Source organism: Phasianus colchicus, chromosome 13, assembly GCF_987193195.1.
Source record: "Phasianus colchicus chromosome 13, bPhaCol1.hap1.1, whole genome shotgun sequence".
Lineage (NCBI taxonomy): Eukaryota > Metazoa > Chordata > Aves > Galliformes > Phasianidae > Phasianus > Phasianus colchicus.
The window spans coordinates 350,410-363,295 of NC_143448.1; the positions used below are offsets into that span (position 1 = coordinate 350,410).

The 12,886-nt window shown below is 53.6% G+C and overlaps 2 protein-coding genes and 1 long non-coding RNA gene across 3 annotated transcripts; all 3 read left to right on the top strand.

The window, feature by feature from the left end:
• The first annotated feature begins 1,212 nt into the window (after positions 1-1,212).
• On the top strand, positions 1,213-2,797 carry LOC149916080 (protein MANBAL-like). Its single transcript, XM_090149592.1, has 5 exons — positions 1,213-1,524; positions 1,639-1,721; positions 1,849-1,959; positions 2,052-2,231; positions 2,690-2,797. The coding sequence occupies exons 3-5, from the start codon at positions 1,879-1,881 to the stop codon at positions 2,795-2,797; spliced, it is 369 nt and encodes a 122-aa protein (XP_090005718.1). The 5' UTR covers positions 1,213-1,524; positions 1,639-1,721; positions 1,849-1,878.
• A 223-nt stretch (positions 2,798-3,020) lies between these two features.
• LOC149916081 (uncharacterized) lies at positions 3,021-4,143 on the top strand. Its single transcript, XM_090149604.1, has 3 exons — positions 3,021-3,038; positions 3,578-3,746; positions 3,998-4,143. The coding sequence occupies exons 1-3, from the start codon at positions 3,021-3,023 to the stop codon at positions 4,141-4,143; spliced, it is 333 nt and encodes a 110-aa protein (XP_090005730.1).
• Positions 4,144-4,477: 334 nt separating this feature from the next.
• Positions 4,478-6,369, top strand: LOC149916082 (uncharacterized). The gene is made up of 3 exons (XR_016470744.1): positions 4,478-4,613; positions 5,841-5,916; positions 6,263-6,369. It is a non-coding gene; the product is annotated as an uncharacterized LOC149916082 (long non-coding RNA).
• The last annotated feature ends 6,517 nt before the right edge of the window (positions 6,370-12,886 follow it).

The window sequence follows — 12,886 nt, forward strand, 5'->3', positions numbered from 1 at the left end:
TTTAAGTAGTTTTGATGCTTGTTGCGAGTTGCTAAGTCAGTGAAACAGAGGTTTTAAATAGTGAGACAACTTGCTGTCTTCAAATTAGAAAGAAGTCAAGTAGTAAGAAACTGGTATAAATAAGTAGAAGGAAAGTTACTGTTGGACATAATCTGCTATATGGCTTTAAATTTCATAGTTCATACATTGCACCTCCTGAGAGCAATGTGGGCGCAGTGAGATACTTCATACCCATGTGGAATTTGTCAGATGATTGGTCTCTTGTCTCAGAGATATTATTTAGATTCTTAACATTTTCTTAAAAAAACAGAAATGTTTCTGTACTCTGAGTAAGAAAGGGAAAGCAAAAGCTTCTTAATGCAAGTGGTATAATAGTTGAATTATTACCTGCTTTACTGTGCCTGCAGTTAAAGCAGTAGGTGGTCGAGGCTTGGATTACCATGCTTACAGGATAACCGTGAAAGCAATTTTGAAAACATCAGTTGTTGCTTTACCATTTTTATTTCATTAGAAATGGCAAATTATTGTGCATTTCTCTCCATGTTACATTTGATACAAATACAGGAGTAAGTCAGCGTCCCAAATGCTGCATATTCAGAAAATACAACTTCAGTGCCCTTATGATGAACTGCTTCTGTGTGATGTGTGGAGAGGGTGAAAGAGGCCGAGGGCCCTTTTCTTGGGTTCGGCTCCCCTGTGCCCTCTTGCTCGCCGGAGAGAAGGGCTGCCCGCTGGGCACAGGGAGCGCCTTCTAGCTCCCGTCCCGTGCCCCGTCCTCCAGCCCCCTCCTTGTCCTATGCAGAACGCCACTCCCAGCAGCAGCACAGGTGCCACTGCAGAACCTTCCCCATGTCACAGCTGTCACCTTGGTCGCTGCCGCCCCACCCGGCGCACTCGTCTCCGAGAGTGCTGGGCAGGTGGCAGCCATGTCCAGCACGAAGAGAGCGAGAGAAGAGGATAGCGTGGTTTTAAACGGGAAGAGGGAGCTGGGGGCCCCAGAACCGAAGAGGAGGAGGGGGCCCGCCGTGACCATCAAGTGGAGGAGGGAGAGGAGGAAGAGAGCTCGGTTCCATCACACCCAGACCACCGCTGTGACCGACCATGGGGAGCCCATGGAGGTGGATCCACCTCCAGAGGAGCCCATAGAGGTGGATCCGCCTGCGGCACAGCTGGCCTGGCACCACACCACCGTGCCAGGCCCCGCATCGGCGCGGTCACAGCTCCGCCATCGCTGGCCCGGGCGCTGGGCTCCTTACCCGCCGCGCGGCCCCACCCCCAGCATTAGCTGGGTGGCATTGTTTAACATCTGCTCCTCCTCCACCTTGTTGCTCCTCTGCGGTTCTGCAGGCCTCCAGTTCCATCTTCCCCTTTTAGGAGTTAGGTCCCCCTTCTGGGTTTTGTTGTTGATGTTAGTGTTAGCGTAGTTTTAGTGTTTAGTTTTAGCGTTAGGCATAGGTTACTGTTAGTAGTTTAGAGTTAGGCATAGATTGCTGCTAGCAATTGGCAGTAAATGCCGCTCACTCAGTAAGCACTCCCCTGATTTACCATGCAGAGAAATGAGTGCGAGTGCAATGAGACGGGAGGTTTGATGACGTATGCGATGAATTGAATTTCCGTCTTGTGACTTTTCTGTTGCAGAACATCAAGGAAGAGAGTATGAGTGGCTGAGAAATGGAGTTGGGACTCAGGGGAGCAATAGGTGCCTGTGTGGCCCTTGCAAGGTAGGTGTGCCTTACTGTAAGTGTGCGCTAAGGTGGTGCTGTTCAAACACAGCTTGTGGCACTGTCTGCAACAAATCTGCTTTCTGTTAAGCTTTTCCCTTATTTCATGTCCACCTATCCTCTTCAGCTCCTGCTCCCCTCACCTGCAAGTGGAGCAATGCTCAAGTTGGAGGAATCTTTTCCTCGGCAGGTGGTAAAAGACGATGCAGCTGCGTTTCATGCCCTTCTTTGTTATTGGGTCAGTAGACCAAGGATATCTTCAGAACAGCTAAGTCAGCCTGTAACACCAATGTGCATGAGAGAATGATGACTCTTTTTACCCTCTTGTAGAAAGCAGCCTCCTTGAGAGTGGGAGAGCAGCAGGCTCCTGAAGGGCATTTCTCCCCAGCTGAGATCCCTGAGCCCACGCTGGCGGAGAATGTGCTGCACCACGATCTCTTCTGCGGAGCCACTTTGCAGCTTCTCTGTGCGTCAGTTGTAATCATGCCAATTTCCAGGTGCCATAAGCCAGTAAGTCATGCTCTCTGAGGCTGATAGAAAGGCACAGACAATAGGCAGGGAGGGAACAATTTGTAGCTGTTGCCTACGGTAGTGTGTCCCGGCACTGCTGAAAGTGGTATAGTTCTGTCCCTCCTTCGATGTGCGTGCTGTACCTGATGCACGCAAGAAGCCTTGAGGTGCAAGCTCATCTTATCCTGCTGCTGCTGCTGTGCTCTGTGCACTGCCAGGCAGTGTCCAACCCCTGTGCAGGTGCTGCCTTGCAGAAGATGGCTTTGGATTCTAGTTTGTGTGGGTCTTTTGGGATTGAGATAGAAGTGGAGTTTCTAGTGTGCCCTAATGTCAGGAAGGCGGTTTCCAGTACTGGCAGCCAAAGCTGCCCAGGAGGGTGACTTGAGCTCCCAAAGCGAGCTGTCAGCCAGTTGTTAGCTGTGAAGGTTCCCTGACCGTTTCTGAATTGATTCTTGTAGGACTCACACGATCTTGGGACTAAGACTTGGGAGACAGTGAAAAAACCCAAGGCAAGTGCTGCTCAGCTGAGGAAGAAAGCCAAGAAGGAAAGCAAAAAGAACCGATAAGGGCTTGACCGGTCTAGTATGAGATTGAAATACAGCTAGCCGGGCCTGGAGAGAGAAGAGGTGATGTAGCCACAGGGTCAGGCTTCTCCTTGTGTCTGACTGGAGGCTGAATGACTCACTGCTAAGCAGAAATCCTGGACACTGGGGTTTCATTTTGGGCTGTGTTGAGAAATACAACCCAAATCCTTTCGTATTGAATAAAAACGAAATCAACTTTTTAAAAATGGCGCTGCCTGTTTCCGTAGCTGGTCAAAAGGTCCCTTGCTTGGGCTGGCAATTGCAATGAACCGGTTGGCTCTCCCCTGAAATTCTGCTGGTTTTCCCCCATTTCCTTGTTGGTCTTCCCAACAGGTGGCTTTTCAGCCCAACTGTAACTGCTAGCAATAGGCTGTGAGCATCCCCTTGCTCTCCAAGGACTGCTAGCAAAAGCACAAAGGAGGGGAAGCAGCCCGGGAGGAAGAAAGGTGTCCCTGCACTCAGCCCCTTGAGCTCGCCTCTCTTTCCTGATGGCATTTTCAGCCTTGGGATGTACTGAGGGTTGCTGTTTGCCCTGGGAAGCCCAGCTGCACACAGGCAGCCATGGCCTGCACATCAGCCTCCCGTTTAGGCACAAAGAGTTGAGGTGTGGGTGGGATGGTGTGAAGAGCAGAGCTGGGAGTGGGGAGGAGGAGAGGGCAGCGGGAGAACGTGCCTCGGGCCCAGAGCTCAGCCCCGAGGAAAGGAGCTGGTTGTAAAGAGAAAACCAGCTTCCACTATTTTTAAGTGGTCATTGCATCTTAGGTCTGGTTCTGGATCCAGCAGGGGGCCCACGTGCAGCCGTTCGGGAGGAAAGTCCGAGAGCAATTCCACAGCAAAGAAGAGGCAGTTTCGGTGCTAAGGCCTGTCTTCCAGCTGGACATCGGGGTGCTGTGGCTGCAGGACCTCCAGTCTCCCAACGACATCATCCCTGGTGAGAAGGCAACAGCCACCTTCCCCTTCCTGTCCCACGTCTGGCTGGGTGTGTTATCCCTGCTCTCTGGAAATGGCCGGGAGCAGCAGAGAATTGTCTGCAAAGCTCGGGGTACAGCGTGAGTTCGTCCCGAAGGAACCACAGCTCAAGAGCTGTTTCTCCGAAAGACCTTTTCTATGGGATTTGGTCACGATCATGTTGCATGGGAATGTGGCTTGCTGTGGCAGTGAGGCTGTGCCTTCTCCTTGCAGACGATGTCAAGATTGAGTCGCTCAACTACCGGCAGCTCTCGCGAGCCTCCGGCGTCCCGCTGAACGTGGTGCTGCGCTGCGTGCGAGAGAGCGTGCTCTTATACTGTCACCTCCCGAGGAACAAGGAACCCGTCTCGGCGTTATGACGTGCCAAGACGACTTCCTCCTCACGAGGTTCTTCTAAAGCTGCATTGCAGCACTGGAGGGCAATACCAGAGTCATTGCACTGTCCCACACTAAGTTGAGGTTTTGAGGGTGTGCAATCAAATCACCACTGGCCAGCCTGGATGTGGCAGGCTAGCCAAATGTCTTTCCCTGTGCTTGCCTCCCGGAGTGATGGGGAGCCGAATGCTGATCCCTATTCATGGCAGAAATTCTTCTCTTCACCCTTCAGGAGTCTCTCCACACTGCACCGGAGCCCGTCATTACATCTGTGGGAGCACAGGGGGAGACCGAGGTGCACGGGGTCCTGCAGACTCCACGTGTCTGTTTGCAGCACGGTCCCAGCATGAGCAGGCAGCTCCCGCAGGACGAAGAAAGCGGGACAGAAGAAAGCACCTACTTCTGCTCAGACCAGCACAGCACTCCATGCAACAGAGGAACGTGAGTGCTGCAGGTAACGGCGCCGCACGGTGCGACAGCAGAGGCTCGATCAAAGCTGCCAGTCGTTCCGCGGCTCAGAGTCCCGTGCGGAGGAAGTCGTCTTGGCCCGGTGGTTCCGCCGCGGGCGCCGGCTCTCGCCGCGGCTCGCTCTCCCTCGCCTTCTCCCACGCGACAGCGGAGGCTCGCTCAGAGCTGCTCGCTCTCCACGGCGCTGCGGAGCGGCCGAGCCGCTCGGAGCCGGACAGACCGTGCGCAGTACGGCCGCTGCCACGGCGCGACCGTGTGGGCCGGTGCCCGCCGGGGCCGGGCCGTCCTTCCGTCGTACCCGAGCCGCCGCCGCCGCCGTGGAGCGACCGAGTCGGTCGGTGCTGGGCGGACCCGGCCCGTTCCGGGCGTACTCGGGCTGCGTGGATCGGCGGCAGGCGCGGCTGACTGCCCCCGCTGTGAGGGGTGTCCGGCCTCTGTGGGTGCCTGTGCCAGTGCTGCAGCACTTACAGTGCGGGAGTGCTCCTGATGTTTGGTGGCAACCTCTGGTCCTGGCACTGGGCTCCACTGGATGCAGCCTGGCTCCGTCCTCTCTGCCCCTCCCTGCAGGGATTGATGGCCATGGGTGGGATCCCCCTGAGCTGCCCTTCTCCAGGCTGGGCAGCCCCCTCTCTCTCAGCCTCTTGTCATAGAAGAGGTGTTCCAGTCCTTTCACCATCCTGGTAGCCCTCCATTGGACTCTTTCCAGCATGTCCATCTGTCTCTTGTACTGGGAGCCCAGACCTGGACACTGTTCTCCAGGTGCAGCCTCACCAGTGCCGAGCAGAGCAAAGGTAATGGTGCAGAATAATGGTCCTTACTGCTACAAGTCAGGACTAGGGCTATGATGGGAGCACACTGCTTTATGATTGACATGGAGAACTGCTAGGAAGAAGGCCTGGTGGGCCTGAACACAGGTGCCAGGTGGCCCAGCTTTTATTTCACTGGAAACCAGAGACTCCATGGGCAGCAATGTGGAGATATGTTCTCCATGTAGTTGTGCCCCTGTGGCTTCTTTCTGATGTGCCTGGAAGTCCCACTAGAGCAGACTGCTGCGTGAGACAGAAGCCTGATACAACATCACTCGTGTGGGTGGAGTTTTACTATCTCTGTGTTCACCTCTTTTATGTTTGTGTGTTTCTTTGTTTGTTTGTTTTCAGTTCAACTCTTATGCGTGCAAGTCTGCCTTTACTAAATCCTTTCCTTGTGACCTTAGGCAACAATCAAGCGGGCCTCAGTTTTCAGCGCTGAGCAAGAAGCGCAGGCGCTCAGGAAGGTCATGAAGGGCTTTGGTAAGTTGATCTCCCTCCACAGGTCAACTTTTATTTTTTCCCCAGTGCTGGGAATGGCTGCTCTGGTGATCCGTTAGAGGGAAGCATAGCTGCTTGCAATGCTCCACTGTCCTAAACACATTGCACAACTGCCCTAAAAATCGTTGAAAAGTGGAAACAGGACTGCCCTTCATGTCCCAAAATGCAGCTGCTCTGGTGGTGTGGGTCCTGGCAGCTTTGTGCGCATAGCTGTAGTCCTGGGGCTGTTGAGAACCGTCTGTGTAGGGTACTGGAGGTGGCACAAGAGCAGAGGGCTCTTCTGATTCTTGTGCAAGCAGCCTGACTGGCTTCCATTTGTTGGTTTCAGGCACAGATGAAGATGCCATCATTGGTGTCTTGACCAAACTAAACGTTTCCCAGTGTCAGCAAGTTCTGAGCACTATTGGCAGGGTAGGTGGTCTTCAGAGATGTGTGAACGTGGTTGTGTCACTTAGGTGAAAAGTGCGAAACGACCTAATCTCCGTAAGAGAAAGGTCAGCAGAGACTTTACCTGACCTGGGTTGTTTTGTTCTTGTTCAGTTCAGAGCAGTTGTTGATGCAAGGAAGGTTGGAGCCTGAAGAGAAGTGGTGAACAGCTCAGTTCCTTCTGTCCTCTTGGCCTTCTAGGGTTTGATTGATGACTTGAAGTCAGAGCTGAGTGGGAATTTTGAGAGGGTGATCATTGGGATGACTCCCACCACCATGTATGATGTGCATGAACTAAGGAGTGCTGTGAGGGTTTGGAAATCTTCCTTCTGTATTGCTTAAGTTCTGTCCAAGGATTTACTGCTTTGTTATGTATGTTTTCTTATTTATTACTAACTCTTAAAGAAACCTGGTTGCACGTCACAAGCAGTTGCTGGTATCTTAAATCTTGCCATGGCAATTCCCTAGGGAGCAGGAAAGATGAAGGTTGCCTGATTGAAATTCTGGCTTCTTGCACCAATGAAGAGATTCATCACATTAATGAGAACTACAAGCTTCATAAGTAGTGTGAAAGGGCAGGCCTTGTCCTGCTAATGATGATGGCTGGAGTGCTGCAGTGATGCTGAGAGCCGTGGTCATGGTTCTGTACTTAGCTAGGTTATGGCTAGAAAATGTGGGCAGCACCCAGGTGGTGGCCCTGATCCTAACGGATGCTGTGTATGTGTTCTTGCTAGAATCTGACTGCTCCCTTGAGGATGGCATCTGACACATCTTCCATGTTTCAAAGGGTCCTTGTGTCCCTAGCAGAGTGAAGTGTGACTGCCATTGGGGCAGGGGGGAGAGGAGCTAAGAAATTTGATTGGCAGCACAAAGTAGCAGGTCTTGAAAATGGTAATAGCTGTGGTAGGCCAATTAGAAGACTGCTAGCAATGAAAATGCAATATTTCTGAGGGACAGTCCAGATTTAGCTGAGAGTGCTGCAGGAATGATAGAACAGAAGATCACAGAAACACCAAGGTTAGAGAAGACCTGTAAGATCATCCAGTCCAACCGTCCACCTATTACCAATAGTTCTCACTAAACCATATCCCTCAACATGAAATCCAAACGTTCCTTGAACACCTCCAGGGTCGGTGACTCCACCACCTCCCTGGGCAGCCCATTCCACTGCCTGACCACTCTTTGAGAGAAGTAGTATTTCCTAACGTCCAGCGTAAATCTCCCCTGGTGCAGCTTGAAGCCATTCCCTCTAGTTCTGTCACCAGTTACATGAGAGGAGAGGCCAACAGCCAGCTCACTACAACCTCACTTCAGGTAGTTATAGAGAGCAATAAGGTCTGCCCTGGGCCTCCTCTTCTCCACACTAGCTGCTAATGGATCGCTCCATTAATGCAAAATTGCTGTAATTAAGAGCAGGTAAATGCTCCTGCACAAGACTGGGCACTGAGACCTTTGTGTCTGTCAGTGATTCTCCAGCACGTTCTGTGTTAGCTGCACGGGGCTGCTTTCCTTTCTAGGGCCTGGGAACAGATGACAGCACTCTGATCAGAGTGATGGTGTCCTGCTCCGAAAAAGGATCTTTTTAGATCTGCTCTTCTTACCTGTATCCTCTCTTCTGTTCTGCCCTCTTTCTTCTCCCCTCTCGTTCATCACTCTTCTCCCCCTTACAAGCTCCTCTCTTCCCTTTTTCCTTTGTTCTGCTCAATCTTTTCTCTCCTCTCCTTCTCTCCTCTCCTCTCCTCTTTGTTGGCAAGAGGGCTCCGAGCTCCCTTGCTGGTGCGGAGAGGCTCAGACTCCCTTGCTGGTGCAGAAGGAACGATGAAGGACCTTTACTGAAGATGCTTACAACCTTTTATACCCGTGCAACAGCAACTTACATGTAGGAAGCAGGAGCCTCGTGTGTGTTTACGTCTGGCTCAAGTTACTGCTAAGTTTCTTTACTCATTAGCAAGATAATGACTTTTTTTATCCCACATCTCCCCCTTCGCTATTAAGAGAAAAAGAAGCACGGTTCAAAAACAATCCTAAAAGTAGCTAAACTAAAATTAATACACTGAACAAGGATGGGTTCTGTAGAGTACAAACAGCAGTCCATATTAACCAGTTCCAACGATTCCAATTCTTATGATTCCTTGGTGACACAGTTGACAAAGTGCGTCTTGTCGCCGTGAGTCCAAACCACTGATGAAAGTGCTGTGGTCATGTCACAGCAGATGATGAGACGGATGGCCAGACCCCCCAGATTCGCATGAGCACCCACTGGACACCCCAGGACTCCTCTGGGACATCCCCAGACCCTTCTGGATGACTCCAGGACCACTCAGACCCACATGAGAACTCCCTGGACCCTACCAGACCCTGCTGGGCCATTTCCAGATCAGCCCAGGGACTCCTCAGAGCTCTTGGGCCCATAGTGGGAACTTCCAGATCCTTCCATGGTGCCACAGGACCAACCCGGGGACTCCCTGGACATCCCAAGGTCACAGTATCACAGAATCACAGAATCGTAGGGGTTGGAAGGGACCTCCAGTGATCATCGAGTCCAACCCCCCTGCCAAAGCAGGATCCCTACACCAGGTCCCTCTGGGATATCTCCAGACTCTTCTGGTTGAGTCCAGAAGAGCCCCCTGGAGCCCCCAAACCTCTCTAGGATGTCTCATGCAGATCCTTCTGCATGATTCCAAGTGGGGATAAGAGGGGATAAAGGAGGGTGTGGGTGGGGTGAGAAAGGGGCCAGTGGGACTTTTTTGGGCTGGAAAGGGGGGTTGTGTGGAATCTAGGGGGGGAAGTTGTGAGTGAGTGGGACTGCTGTGGGGTGGAAAGGGGTTCTGGTGATGGAGGGAGGGATGGAAGGGAAAAACTGGGGAGTTGTGGGGAGCTTCTATAGGGTGTAAAAGAAATAATTAAAAAAAATAAAATATTAAAAAAAAAAATAGGAGGACCCTGGGAACTACAGGCCAGTGAATTCTCACCTCTGTGCCTGGGAAGATCATGGAACAGATCATCCTGGATGACATGCTTGATCACATGAGGAAAGGGCGTGTGATCCGTGACAGCCAGCACGGCTTCTCCAGAGGAAGGTCATGCTTGACCAATCTGGTGGCCTTTTATGATGGAGTGACGGCATCGGTGGACAAGGGAAAGGCGACCAATGTCATTTACCTGGACTTGAGCAAGGCCTTTGACGTGGTCCCCTGCCACATCCTTATCTCCAAACCGGAGGGATGTGGATTTGATGGGTGGACCACTCGATGGATAAGAAACTGGTTGAAAGGCCGCAGACAGAGGGTGGTCATCAATGCCCCCATGTCCAGGTGAGGCTGGTAATGAGTGGCTTCCCCCAGGGGTCTGTCTTGGGACCGGTGCTCTTTAACATCTTTATCAATGACATCGATGACGGAATCGAGTGCACCCTCAGCAAGTTTGCTGACGACACCAAGCTGAGTGGTGCGGTTGACACGGTTGAAGGAAGGGATGCCATTCAGAGGGACCTCGAGAGGCTAGAAAGGTGGGCCTGGGTGAACCTGATGAGGTTCAACACAGCAAAGTGCAGAGTTTTGCACTTGGGCCAGAGGAATCCCAGGCATCCCTACAGACTGGAAGGAGCGGTCCTTGAGAGCAGCCCTGTGGAGAAGGACCTGGGGGTCTTGATGGATGAATTAACATGAGCCAGCAGTGTGCCCTTGTGGCTCGGAAGGCAAATGGTATCCTGGGCTCCATCAGAAGAGGGGTGGCCAGCAGGGACAGGGAGGTGATTGTTCTTGGTTGTTCCCCTCTTGTGAGGCCCCATCTGGAATACTGCGTCCAAGTGTGGAGCCCCCAGTACAAGAAAGACAGGGAGCTGTTGGAGAGGGTCCAGAGGAGGGCCACGAAGATGATCAGGGGACTGGAGCACCTCCCCTATGAAAACAGGCTGAGGGAGTTGGGCTTGTTCAACCTGGAGAAAAGAAGGCTGAGGAGTGACCTCATTGCAGCATTTCAGTACCTAAAAGGAGCCTAAAACAGGAGGGGAATCAACTCTTTGAAAGGGTTGATGACTGCAGGACGAGGGGAAATAGTTTGAAGTTGAGGGAGGGGAGATTTAGGTTGGACGTTGGGGAAATTCTTTACAGAGAGAGTGGTGAGGTGCTGGAACAGCTGCCCAGAGAGGTTGTGGATGCCCTGTCCATCCCTGGAGGTGTTCAAGGCCAGATTGGATGGGGCCCTGGGCAGCCTGGCCTAGCATTAAACAGGGAGATTGGTGGCCCTGCATGTGGCAGGGGGGTTGGAGATTTGTGATCCTTGAAGTCCCTTCCAACCCTGACCATTCTGTGATTCTGTGATTCTGTAAAGGGGGTCTGGGGCAGAGAGTGGGGGTTGTGGGGGGATGACTGGGGGGAGGAGAATGAAGCTTCCATGAGTGGAAAGGGGGCCTGGGGGAAGGAGGGAGGGGAGAGCTGGTGGTTGTGGGGGGCTACTATGGGACATAGGGGGGGTCCTGTTAGGGAATATTGGGGGTCAAAATGGGGGAATGGACTCTAGAGGTCAGGAAGGAGGGCATGGGGGGTACAGGGGACTCTATGGATCAGAAAATGGGGTCAGGAAGGAGGGGGGCAAACTGAGGGGACTGGGGGATGGTAGGAGACTATGGTTCAGAATAGGGGAATTAGAGTGGGGGTATTTGGGGGGACAGGGAATTCTGGAGGTCAGGTAGAGGGGACTGGGGGGGGGATGAATCTGCGGGACAAAATGGGAAGACGTACAGGGGGGGCGGGAAAGGGGACACAAGGGATCAGAGTGGGGGACTGAGGAAGGAACGGGATGGGAGGGGGCCAGGCATGGGACCCTGGGGGTCAGAATGGGGAACAGGGGCAGACACTGGTGGAGGAACAACTGGGGAGGGGTGGACGAGGACTCCATCGATGAGAATGGGGGAATTGGAGGTGGGGACAGGGGGGAGAGTGGAACCCCAGGGGTCAGACTGAGGGACTCCAGGGGTTGTAGGCGACCCGTGGTGGAGGTGGGGGGAAGGCAGTGAAATACCCTGGGTGGGGGACGGGGGGCACGGGGCCTGAAGCCTGAGTGGGGCTCGAAGGGCAGTGGGGGGCGAAGAAGACCGGGAGAGTGGGGGGACGGAGAGCCCTCAGGGATCTCCTGGGGAGGTGGGAGAGCGACTCAGGGGAGGGCAGAGCTCCAAGGATGGGATGCAACAGGCAGGCATCAAGATACTCCCCTCGATCCTCCTTCCAAGCGTCTCTCTATGCAATTATCTGGATATTTCCAACCATACAAACACCATAATCCTCAAAGGAAGAGGAGGGATTGATGTGGGGTGCTCTGTTCGGCAGCAGGAATTAGCACATCGGTTTAAGAACCAACGTGTGAGTTTAGCAAAAGGAACCCATGAGCGATAGTTCCGAAACTTTCCGTTTCAGCTTCAGGGGGAGAACAGCCTCGTTTCTCCTCCGGAACTTCACACGGGGACACAAATGAATGCTTCTCCCTTCTGCCTCGATGACTGTGCCTCGCAAGAAGCCTCGATCGCCGAGGTTCGCTGCTTCGGAGCTGTTCCAGCCAGAACCGCAGCGACCGACCGCGAGGTACGGGGGTTTTCGCTCGGTCCCCTCACCCAGGATCCCCGAGACAACAGAGCGGCCGGGCAGCTCTGGCGAGAGCGGCTGACGCGGCGGGGACGTCGCCAGGGCAACGGCTCTGCATCCGCGCCCCCGCCGAGAAGAAGCCTCTGGGAGGGCAGCCTCGCGTCGCTGCCCACCACAGACGGAGAGGAGGAGTCGGGCTGTGAGGATCAGGCGGGCTGTTTCAGCGAGGAGAAACCGTAAGCCGCCCGTACGCGGGACTACACCGCAAGGAGGGTTGCGATCGCTGTCGGTGAGCGGTAAGTGCGGGGGCTCCCGTTAACGAGCCGGCAACGGGGCGAGGGCAGAGCCAGCAGTACTGGCAGCGGGGCGGGGCTGATCAGTCACACCCCATTAGGCTATCGAGTAGTGTTAGTGTGCCCCCAGATGGACCCCTGGGGGACAGCGCTGGTGACCGGCCTCCGCCGGGATGTGGAGCCACTGACAACAACCCTCTGGCTTCCACCATCCAGCCAATTCTCTATCCACTCGAGAGGCTGCTCCTCAAATCCATCTCTCTCCAATTAGAGATAAGGATATGGGGTGGGACCATGTCAAAGGCATCACACAAGCCCAGGTGCATGACATCAGTTGCCCCTCCTTGGACCACCAGTGCCGGCACTCCCAATGTAGAAGGCCACCAGATGGCTCAGGCACGATCTGCCCTTGGTGAAGCTGTGCTGGCTGTCTTGGATCGCGTCCTCATCTCGCATGTGTCTGAGCATCTCTTCCAGGAGCATCCACTCCAAGATCTCCTTGCGCTCAGAGCTCTGCCTGGCAACCATCTGCCTTCCTTTCCCCTGTTCTGGATTTCCCTTCCAGCTGTGTTCCCCATGAAAAGGCAAATGGTTTCTCACTGTACAGCTGTTCCAGTCAAGCTTAATGTGGCCTTCAGACTGCCAGCTCAAATC